The sequence below is a fragment of the Girardinichthys multiradiatus genome, chromosome 14 (assembly GCF_021462225.1).
Source record: "Girardinichthys multiradiatus isolate DD_20200921_A chromosome 14, DD_fGirMul_XY1, whole genome shotgun sequence".
Classification (NCBI taxonomy): domain Eukaryota; kingdom Metazoa; phylum Chordata; class Actinopteri; order Cyprinodontiformes; family Goodeidae; genus Girardinichthys; species Girardinichthys multiradiatus.
In genome coordinates, this window is record NC_061807.1 from 37633905 (window position 1) to 37645863 (window position 11959).

The 11959-nt window shown below is 36.8% G+C and overlaps 2 protein-coding genes across 2 annotated transcripts; both read left to right on the plus strand.

Annotated features, from left to right (window-relative positions):
* The first annotated feature begins 1552 nt into the window (after positions 1–1552).
* LOC124880345 (L-selectin-like) lies at positions 1553–4300 on the plus strand. The gene is made up of 2 exons (XM_047385388.1): positions 1553–2354; positions 3864–4300. The coding sequence occupies exons 1-2, from the start codon at positions 2321–2323 to the stop codon at positions 4298–4300; spliced, it is 471 nt and encodes a 156-aa protein (XP_047241344.1). The 5' UTR covers positions 1553–2320.
* LOC124880913 (C-type mannose receptor 2-like) lies at positions 4231–5910 on the plus strand. The gene is made up of 2 exons (XM_047386329.1): positions 4231–4737; positions 5033–5910. The coding sequence occupies exons 1-2, from the start codon at positions 4428–4430 to the stop codon at positions 5386–5388; spliced, it is 666 nt and encodes a 221-aa protein (XP_047242285.1). The 5' UTR covers positions 4231–4427; the 3' UTR covers positions 5389–5910.
* Positions 5911–11959: the final 6049 nt, after the last annotated feature.

Here is an 11959-nt window from a genome sequence, read left to right on the forward strand (position 1 = left end):
TGTTTGCAATCACAGCTTTTAAACCCAGCCACCCATGCTGAATATCACAGTGTTTTACAGAGATCTGATTTTCAAATAAACTGATAGAATCTGCTTATCTTAGTGGAAATATTTCATCAAAGAAGACATGAACACTTCCAGCGTCCACATGGAGACGCAGAGAGAAACACGATCATTAAAGCTTTTGTTAACAGATTTTAACCAGCAAAGCTGAAACATTTCCCACCAGGATTGTTGTTCATTCACTGGAGGTTTGAATGGAGCAGACTATGATCTCACTATGGCTATGTGGTTCTTCCTACAAGATTGATGCAGTTCATTTCAAATCCATTCTACCTACACATTTTCACACAGTTTCACTGGCCCTTGAGGACCGGACAGTGGGTCCTGAGGACCAGGATTGAAAACCACTGATCTACAGAACCAGCCTGGGTTTCAGATCCCACAATATAAACACACACATTAAGGGCAGAGAGGTTCTGGAGAACAAACCTTCAGTAATTACAGCTTCCTACTCGGGGCGGGAGTTAATATATTATTGATTACCACTTATTTAGAAGCTCTCTTCTAGTGTTAACTACAGTCAAAGTTAACAGCAAGTCACCTTAATCAATAAATTAGAGAACATCATGTCTTTTAAAAGATATTAAACTGCAGCAGCTCAGCATAAAGCATGACGTTCACCTGAAGGTGGATTTCATCCTTCTGTCTGTTTAGATTCATTTATCAGTGATCTGCTCCAGAATTAGTCCTGAATACTGTTAGCCAAAGATCACCTCTTGTGTTTGTGTGTCTTTGTAGAACTTTACCAGAACAACTAAGAGATAAAAACCTCTTTAAGCGTAGTTTTTAACACCAAACAGAAGAACCTGGCAGTGTTGGATCTTTTTGATCTGAACTGATCTTCTGGGCCAAGTGTATCTTTCTGGTTGCTAACAGCTGAGACCGAGGAAGACTCACTGTGCTCCAGATGTGATAATAATAGAGTAATTATATCAGGCCCTCTTTGTGCCAAACAGTCAGCATGCTGCTTGCACTGCCAGCAGTTTTATTGTGTTGGATGAGAGGATTTCCTGAATAGAGCGTTGAAAAGAGGGAGGCAGGTAGCGACTGAGGAACCAGGGGCGACAGATGACAACTATGGAAGCAGATAAACACCTAGGTAGGTTATTATGAAGGAGGAAGGAACTCAAACCATCCAGTACCTTGGAAAGTAAGTTCTTCCAAGGAGGAAATCCTAGGAAACACAAAGGACACATGAGGAAATTGCAGCCAGGTGTGAACGCTGCAACCTACCTGGCCACGCCCCCTGGTGGAAACCTGCAACTCAGAGGAAAAGTCACACAAACACAGTCCACATACACTCACACTCCAGAACCATTAGAGAACCAATACTATTATCTTTATAAAGCTGGGTTGCTGTTCTGTGGAGATGTTGGCGGAGGATCCAAACAACTCAGAAAGGATTTAGAAGATTAAACAAACAAAAATGATTGTATTGTTATAACTGTGGAAAAACCCTGGAAGTTAACAGATGTAATGTAGACTATGGTTGAATGAAAGTTGGAAAATAAAGTTGTTTAAAGGAAATAAATCAGATAAAAACTGTTTACTGTTAGAAGTCACAAACATCTTTAAAGCTCCTGAATGTGGATTTATCAGAACATTTAACTATAGATGCTTTTCTGACCCTGCAGTAATTCTGATCTGTATAAAGTACTAACACATATATAAAGACAATACATCATGTTGTTCAACTGTATTCTGACCAGTGACATAAAGTGGTGCTAAAGACAGTTTTCTTAGACACGTGTTTAAGTAGAATTACATGATTTATCATCCAAGAAGGTAGATGTTGTTTTTTCCTTCCCCTTTATTATTCATAAATAGTTTTTATGGGAAACATGGGACTCGTTTGCTTTGAATATTCAAATGATAAAATATTCAAATGTAGCAGTTATTTAGAGATCTGTGTCTGAAACACATCAACATTTGACTGAGGACAGTTTTCAGCAGAGCAGCAAGAAAAAAACATCCAGTTCAACAAGGTAAAAAACAATTCAATGTAAGTCTCCTTTCATTGTATCTAGTTAAGTTTCCATCTTACTTATAAATTCATATATATTCAGTTTCTAACATCATAGCAGCATTTTTATTTTTGGTAATGTTTGTCTTCAGCTCCTCTTCTCTCCCAGCATTGTTTCTCTGTTCAGTGGATGGAGCGCTGCAGGTTTTCAGACCTTGATATGAAGTGTTTAAATATGTTCTTCATCCAACAGAGACGAACTGTTGGAGGAAAATAATTCATCAGACAACAAAGATGCAGTGGAGTCTGATTCTGCTCTTTCTGATGGGTAAGTTGATCTAAAACACATCTACACTCACTGGTTTCTGTCACAATACACTCATTGATGATCAATGAACTACAGTTACCTCTCTCCTTGTCACACAGAAACTTATATAAGAACACTTATTAAAATAAATTTCATAACATATAATGTCCCATCAAGGGCGGGCTGGGATACCGGACTACCGGGGATTTCTCTACATCTCTTCCCTCCAATCAGGCAGTTCTGCTCAGCGCGTGGCCGCGGAGTGGACCTATGAACACATGAACGAGCGCTACAGGGTCGACCTGCTGACAGAGAGCAGCGGCGATCAGGAAAACTTGGTCCCATAAAACCTACGAAAACAAAAGGTCTCTGAGACTCATAACTGAGTCGGAGAATCCTCGTCCTAATAGTGCCACATAAATTAAATCTTCCTGTTTTTCTCTCGCATCCAGCAGACAGATGTGTAGTGTTGTGGCTCCAACTCGTCACGTCTTTCCTCCACGGAACTTTACCTGTTAACCACTGATGCCATAAGCAGCAATAAATAAGTCAGCATTAGCTGTGATGATGGAGCAGCGAAACTATGAAACGTAAAGGTGGCGCTGAAACGTTGAAAGATAAAAAAGAAAGGCCTCTAGGAAAGTGCAGCAACGAATGAAAACATTTCTGACTTGTACTAAAGATGTACTAAAGCCAGCAGGAGTGGAAAGTAACGAATTATATTTAGTTGAGTAACTGTAATTACGTACAATTTGTCTGTAATTTGCACTTTTTAAAATAGTTTAAAATAGAGCAGATTTGTGAGCTCCCAGCATAGCAGGGCAAATAAAAAAGAAAAAACATAAATGTATAAAATAAAGACAGAAAGATAATATAAATAAATAAATCAGTAGATAATATCTACACTTGGGATGGATATTTAACACAGTTATCAACCTAGGAGACATTCAGCTTCCTTCTGACGTCACAGAGACACAGATGACTCCTCCCATCCCTTGATCACTCCGTGTTCACTTTCTGCTTCTGTTGTAGTTTCTGTCTCCTCTCTCAGCTCTGATGGAGATGGAGCCAAACCTGATGAAGCACAGCGGTGCAGGAGCAATCATACCTGTCATCTGTGCGCAGTATTGTTGCAAACTGCGGCTGCCTTTGGGACACGCAAACCACTGACAGACAAACAATGAGCGCAATTATTTGCAGCTTTTGTGACTCACACTGCCTGTGTTTAATGAACATATTTGCATCAACTCCTCCCAGAATTTGACAACTTTGCGCTGAGCCCAATAGGCTTCTGTACATTAATGAAACGTGTTAACCGGACAGCGGTGTTAGTTTGCGCTTCTGATCTTATTGCGCATGTTTGTAAATGACGCTGGGCTGTTTCTGCCTACGATGTCCAGTTTAAGAGGCAAAAATGTTTAGTAAATCTGGTCCAGAGACAGATAGCGAAGAGAGAGAGAGAGACGTCCCATGTTGTTAAAACTGATCATAATTTAATGATAAATACATCAACATGTTTTATGTTTACAGGTCAGTGTTGTTTCAGCGACTGTCAGCTCTATGAGTATCTCTACATTAAAGAGAACAAGAACTGGACTGAAGCTCAGCAGTACTGCAGAGAGAAACACACTGACCTGGCCACAGTGTCTAAGATGAGAGACATGAAGAGACTCCTCAACATCTCAGCAGGAGGTCAGAGGGATGTTTGGATTGGTCTGTATGATCCAAAAGATGTCAACAGAACATGGTACTGGTCTCTGCCTGGAGTGGAGTTCATTGAAAGTGAGACAAACTGGAACACAGGAGAACCGACTGATAAAGGAAATCCAACATCTGAGAACTGTGGATTTCTGTATAAAAATCTCACATGGGCAGATACTGGTTGTCAACATGACAGATATTTCCTCTGCTACGATGGTGAGAATATTGATCTACTTCTCAATGATTTTTATGTATATTCAAACTGAACTCTTTAGATGGTTTGTTTTGTATTCTTCTCTAAACACTAAAATAATGTAAAGTAAATGTGACGTGAGTTTATCTGTTTACTCCACAGAAACTAATAGAACACAGAAATATCACTTGATTAGAGAGATGAAGACCTGGCAGGAAGCTCAGAGTTACTGCAGAGAGAAACACACAGACCTGATCAGTGGACTGAAGCAGCTACAGGATGAAGAACTGAAGAATGTGATGAAATCTGCAGACAAGGATCCATACTTTGGTCTGTTCAGAGACACCTGGAGGTGGTCAGATGGAAGCAGTTTCTCTTTCAGACACTGGAAAAATGATCTTAACAATCAGCAACTCAACACTGGTCGATGTGCCATGAGTCAGAATAATAACGAAGGCAGATGGAAAACTGACAGCTGTGATCAGAAGAAACCCTTCATCTGTTATAATGGTGAGTTTTGACTAAAGATCTTTTAAAATAACACAATATCTTTAAATATAACTGTTGTTCTAGAAAGAGAAAAAGTGCCTGATTTTATTTTTTATATTGTTTATTTTGTAAAATAATTTCCTATAACATTTGAAACGTCCTATTTAAAATGGATCTCATTAAAATAATAGATTTATAGAAATATTCTAAAATCAGACACAAACGTTTTTCTTTATCTTTTAAAATCCTGTATGAACAAATTTTGAGTCAGAATGTAGCTGATGTTCTGATGTTTTGTGTGTTTATTGTTTTTTAGATAATTTAAATAAAGTGATCCTTATCAAAGAAAATAAAACCTGGGAGGATGCCTTATATTACTGCAGATATCACTACCATGACCTGGTCACCATCACCAACAAGAATGAGCAGAGATGGGTCCAGGAGAAAGCCAAGAACGCCTCGACTGATCATGTCTGGATGGGACTGCACTACGCCTGCACTCTGGATTTGTGGTTCTGGGTCAGTGATGAGGTGGTCAGCTATAAGAACTGGGCCTCAGATGCACCGATGGATGACTGTGACATGTCTGGAGCCATGGAGACAAGAGGAGAACATAAGTGGAGAAAGAAAAATAATACTGAGGAGTTTAACTTCATCTGTTCTAAGGATTAAGTTCTTCTTCTTCTTCAGTCTTCCTTTTTGCTGCAAGTTACTGTTAAATAAATATTTTGCTTTAGGTCAAATAATTACTTTAAATATAAAATATTTTTTATTCCCAAACCTCGTTAACTGCACTAAAGCCCCTGAAGTGAAACTGGATTTAATTTTTCTGGACAGCTTCTTATATTGTAATCCGCCTCGCCAAACCATCATATGTGGCCTGTTGAATAATATCATTACATTTATTATTAATAATCCACCAATATAGTGCTCACATCAATCAAAGCATATGTCCCATAATGCACTGCAACTACTACTAGTAACTCAAGGTGGGAGCTGCCCAAGTCCAGCTTGTCATAACAAACCAAGTTAGCTTCGCTGTGTCGCCAAGTCCACATTTAGCTGAACGCGTTCATTTCACTAACTTTGATTCACAAACACAAATAATCTAAAACTTTCTCTTTTGATCTGTTCTTTTTTAATGTGGTGAGAGCACCTGCACACATCCAGATGGAGCTTATAAAACCACAGTGTACCAACACAGTTAGAGATAACTGCGTCACTTCATCTCTGAGGTGACGCTCCAACTCTGCCTCCATGTTGCTTGGAGGCTTTTGCATGTTTGCTGTCGGCCTACCTATGCATACAACTGTTCTCTGAGATGAGACGGTAAACAGAAGCTGTCTTGATGCTCGCCTCTAAAGAAAGTCTAAGAGTTTCCATAGGTCAGAACCTAACATCTAATATGGATGAACTTGATTGTTGTTTCCATGATGGTTTTTGAATGTTAACAAGACAGTTTTAATCTGAAAAGATGAGTTTAAAACACAAATCTTCATCAGCTGTTAGTTTATTATTACATGTATTGCTCTTGCTTGGAATGACTTCATCACTTTATAATTGTTATTTGGAGTGAAAATGGTACAGGGTTTTCAAAGATCTTTACAAATAAAAATCTGAGAAGTGTACTGAACATTTTTATTCATCCTCTCTGAGTCCATCCACACTTTATAGAAACACCTTCTGCTTCTATCCAGATTGTTGATGTTTATCTCTACCAGCTACCAGCTAGCTGTGCTTCTTAATAGCTCAAGTTTTGTCAGACTGGATGAATAATGTCTGTAAAGATCCATTTTAAGTCTTTCCTCATATTTTTAATTAGGTTTAGTTCTAGGTCATCCTAACAAGTGAATATGCTTTGTTCTAAACCCTCCATTCTAGTTCTGGCAGCATGTTTAGGATCGTTGTCCTGCTGGAAGGTGAACCTCCACCTCACTCTTAGGTATTATTTCTTCTCATAAACTGTGACCAGCTGCCATGTCCCTGAAGAAGAAATGAATCCCCACAGCATGACTCACTTCAGTTCAGTTTATTTATTCACAGCAAATGTCATCTAAAGGCATTTTGCAAGACTAACAGATTGTAGTTACAGACAGAAATATAGCATCAGAGTCAGAGAACTCCAGTCCCATAGACAGAAAATTTAATTAGATATATTTCAGTTTGACCTTAGTTATGATACAATGATAAAAACGTTTTCTGTCAAAGGAAGCCGATCTGATTACATCAAGTCTCTGACTTTGCAACAATCTCTCTCCTGATTGACAGTGACACAGTACAATCAGCTGCTTCTTTTAACCTTTGGGTCCAATTATGTACCACAGTCTCTCTATTTATGACCTATTTCAAACACAATGTTTTTGTTTTACAGAACTTATATATTATGTTATATTGCAGCAGGTCCGGGTTCTTCCTCAGTCATATTTGAATGACTGTTATGTGTTCATTACAAACTGTCCAGGTGCAACATTTACACCCTTTAGAGTTCTGCTTTTTCTGTTCATCAAAATAATTGTTAGCTGATGAAACATGAAGGATCACAGACACCAAATTACACAAAGGGTTCTTTCATTCTTGAATATGTTCAATAAAATGAAACTAGAGCAGTGTTAATACCTGTGATATAATAACAACTAAACAAGAGTTGAGTGAATTTTAAGGATTTATTAAAAATCTTAGCAAAACAGATAAATGTATTGAGGAAACTTGGCTCAAACCAAATTTAGATTTTATTATTAAAGGATATACTGGTGTGTGTGGAGATTGAAATGAAGGTCAAAGAGGGGGTTGTATAACATTTTTAAAAACAGGAATTCAATTTAGATTGTTAACAAAAGGAGTTCAATTAGAATATATAGCTTTAAAAGTTTGGAATAGGAGAGAAAGCATCGACGTAATAAATTTTTAGAAACTTTGTAAAAGAATAAAGCTGAATTGATGGATGAAATTGATTATTATTTAAATGGAAAAAAAAATTTGGTGTGGTGATTTTAATGCACATTTCATTATGGGGTACTAAAAAGGACTGCAATGGGATAGTTATTGAAGAATTAATGGAGAATAAAAATCTTGTTTGTTTAAATGATGGAAGAGGCACAAGAGTTAATATGAGAATGGGTACGTAATCAGTAACTGATCTTACAATAATTTTGAATTTGCTCGCAAGAGTTAATTCATGGCAAATAATTATATATACAACAATAGGAAGTGACCATTATCCCATAATAACTGAAATATTTAGATATTGAAAAGTATGAGATAGGTGGCTTAAAGAAATGGTGTTTCAGTAGTGCCAATTGGGAATAATTTAGGCTTATAAGTGATCAGGAATTACAAAAAATTAATTTGAATATGGAAGTTGATCATTTAAATTTCAATGTTTGTGATGTCATTTTCCAAGCCACTTATCAATCCATAAAGAAGAAAGGAGGTAGAGTTTATAAGAAGGTTGTTCCATGGTGGACAAAGGAATGTGACAAAGTAATTAAAAGTCCAAATAAAGCTTTTAAAATGCTGAAAAGGAATCACAATTCCCAGAATCTTATAGAATACAAGAGATGTCAGGCTCTTATGAGAAGAACTATAAAAAATGAAAAAAGGATTGTTGGATACATTTTTGTAATTCAGTGGGAAGAGAAACAGAGATTAAAGTATGGTCAAAGATATGTAGAATGAATGGGATCAAAAGAAAATATGGTTATCCAGTCTTAAGTGATGGCCACGTTACAGCAGTAAAAGATGAAGAAAAGGTAGATCTGATGGCAAAAACCTTTTTTAAAATATATAGTTCAGAATATATTACATTGAAAGGGAAAACGGGAGGAGAAATGACAATATTAGAAAAGAGAGAAATACTGGAACAGATAAAAAATGTAAATGATTTTGTTGGGACCCAGCCATGGATTTCAACATTAAACTCTGGTACAAACCTTTCTGGAACTTTCAAAATAAATTGCATTAACCTACTTCCGGCACAGCCAAGCAAACTGTAGCAGCGGACTTCCCATGATGCCACTGGCTGCATAAAAGCACCCCCTTTCCAATGGTCCGACCTCTACCATCCGGACTCTGCTGAGAGACTGGCCGGAGAGGAACAGTGCGCTAATGTCTCTTTGCTGGCAAAAAGACATCAAACTGGATCCAAGGGTGTCATACGATCATCGATCATATGTGCTAAGTTAAGTACTGATGAATTACTGTTGAAAGAATCTGGTATTCATTCATAAAAGGGGTAAATTATTTTCTCTCTGAGGCCTGCAGAAGCAAACTGCCCCAGAGAAGTCCCCAGTAGAGAAGCTGTCTCTACAAGCCGAGTGAAGCGGTTTTCCCTGCCTGACAGAAGGACAACAGGAGCCGCATCACCGTGGTTACGGTAACGTGCAGTTTGGACGGCTGACAGAACAGCCGCCAATCCCCACAGCTAAGGAGGTTAGCTGTAGCTAACCGTTTAAAGACTGTGGACATTTCTTGAAACTTCACAGCCTTGGACAACGTTCCTCACCACAGTTCATGAGGTTAAGTGTTTGGGCAGAATAATATAGAAGTGATTTAGATTGAAATGATCTAAACGTTTTCCATTTTATGAAGTTTGGTTTTGTTTGTGTTCAACTCAGCTATCTTGGTGCTAGCCGAATATCTGCACCACACGTGCTCAGGTTGTTTTCTTTGTTTGTATGTTTTTAAAGTTAAGAGAAACTTTACTTGAAGGGTGATTTTAAACAGAAGATTGATCATAACGCGCCGTCTGCGCTTATGCATTTTAACCCTTTCATTGACGGTATTTTTAAAGGTGTGTTTGATTCTGGTGCTAAGCTATCAGCCTCCTTTGTTATCTACAACTGCTAACAGGTAAGAACACGTGCTTGCTGCAAAATAATATTTACCCAGAAAGGTTTAGTTTCAATCCTGTAAATAATTGTAAATCCTGTAAATAATTTCTTTAAATATTATTTGAATAAATAAAGGCAGCTAATGAGACTCCATTGAGAATTAGTCATCCAGAAGGTTGGTTTTATTCAGCAGATCATTATTTAAAACATTATTTTAATAAAATAATATTTTATCTGATCTTGCATTGTGAATGGTTGTCTAAATGTTTGCTGATTATTGCTTAAGTTAGTTCCAAGACTAACTTAAGTTCATTTCAGATTCTTCAAGATAATCCTTGGTTATCAAACATAAACATTGCATGGTAATGTTGCATCACTCTTTTGGTCATAATTTCCAATCCTCTTTAATCAACTTGTTTATATTGTCTTCCTTATTCTTTAATTCTGCTTGGTAGTTTAGTTGGATTGTTTTAGCATAGTAAAGAGTTTGTTGATTGAAATATGTTTGACTTTGAGTTGACTTATTTTTGTTAATAAATTCTTGTATTTTAAGAAATTGTGTGAATTCATTCCATATATGTGCAGAGTTTATGCTGTTCAATAATGTCAGAGCTCGTCTCACACCTTTCTATTTTGTCCTAATACCATTGCCTTACTGGGCTGGTATTCACAGGACAACCCTTAACATACCGAAATATTATTTTATAAAATATTAAATAATATTCTCAAATTCATAATCTTAACAATTTATTTAATGTTCCTTTCACAAAATCAGAATTAAATCGAGCTCTTCAGAAATTTAAATGAACAACACCAGGAAAAAATCTAATTTGTTATTTAATGATAAAACATCTTAGTGAATCATCTAAGGACACTTTATTGGAACTTTACACTAAAGTTTGGGAAAATGGAAAGTTACCAAAAATTGGAAAGAAGCAGTGGCACAGTTGGTAGCACTGTTGCCTTGCAGCAAGAAGGTCCTGGGTTCGATTCCTGGCCGGGGGTCTTTCTGCATGTTTGCAGAGTTTGCATGTTCTCCCCGTGCATGCGTGGGTTCTCACCGGGTACTCCGGCTTCCTCCCACAGTCCAAAGACATGACTGTTAGGTTAATTGGTAACTCTAAATTGCCCTTAGGTGTATGAGTGTGTGTGTGGTTGTTTGTGTGTTGCCCTGCGATGGACTGGCAACCTGTCCAGGGTGTACCCTGCCTCTCGCCCATAGACTGCTGGAGATAGGCACCAGCTTCCCCGCGACCCACTATGGAATAAGCGGTAGAAAATGACTGACTGAAAATATTAAATAATATTCTCAGATTCATAATCTTAACAATTTATTTAATGTTCCTTTCACAAAATCAGAATTAAATCGAGCTCTTCAGAAATTTAAATGAACAACACCAGGAAAAAATCTAATTTGTTATTTAATGATAAAACATCTTAGTGAATCATCTAAGGACACTTTATTGGAACTTTACACTAAAGTTTGGGAAAATGGAAAGTTACCAAAAATTGGAAAGAAGCAGTAATGATAACAATACGCAAGTCAGAAAAAGATGACACAAAACCTGAAAATTATAGACCGATTGCGTTAACATCTAATATTTGTAAAATAACGGGGAACTTGATTAATGAAAGGATGATATATTATATAGAATCAAAAGGATATATATCACAATATCAAAGTGGTTTTAGGAGCGGTAGGAATGCTATGGATGCAGTGTTAAGTTGGAGTTTGAAATCAGAAATTCACAAATTAACAAAGTAAGTAAGGTAGCAGTGTTTTTTGAAATTGAAAAAGTGTATGAAAAGATGTGGAAAGAAGGTTTGTTAATTAAAATTAGAAAGATGTGTGTTACATGAAGGATGTACAGATGGATAAAAGATTTTCTAACTAGAAGACAATTACAAGTAAGAATAGGAAATCATTATTCTGAGAAATATATTGTTGAAAATGGTACTCCACAAGGAAGTATAATAAGTCCTTTATTATTTTCATTAATGATAAATGATGTGTTTCAAAATATAAATAATGGGATGGGATTTTCTCCTTTTGCTGATGATGGAGCAATGTGGAAGAGAGGAAGGAATATAGAGTTTATTACTAAAAAGATGCAAGAAGCTATTTTTAAAGTTGAAAAATGGTCGTATAAAAAGGGTATTTAATTTTTTAGTAGACACGACTAAAACAATGTTCTTTACAAGGAAAAAAATGTTGATGATATTAAATTAAAGTTATATAAACAAGAAATAGAAAGAGTGAAACAACTTAAATTTCTAGGGGTGTGGTTTGATGAAAGAATGACATGGAATATGCACATTCAGAAAGTTTTAGACAAATGCAAGAGGGTGTTAAATATTATGAGGTGTTTAAGTGGTAGTGATTGGGGGGCAGATAGGCTAGCACTTAAGGCCAT

Bases quoted from the DNA above. Each gene is read 5' to 3' on its own strand.
- LOC124880345 (XM_047385388.1), top strand. From the start codon at position 2,321: ATGCAGTGGAGTCTGATTCTGCTCTTTCTGATGG. The intron at 2,355-3,863 runs GTAAGTTGATCT...TTATGTTTACAG, and splicing joins GATTCTGCTCTTTCTGATGG to GTCAGTGTTGTTTCAGCGAC.
- LOC124880913 (XM_047386329.1), top strand. From the start codon at position 4,428: ATGAAGACCTGGCAGGAAGCTCAGAGTTACTGCAGAGAGAAACACACA. The intron at 4,738-5,032 runs GTGAGTTTTGAC...ATTGTTTTTTAG, and splicing joins ACCCTTCATCTGTTATAATG to ATAATTTAAATAAAGTGATC.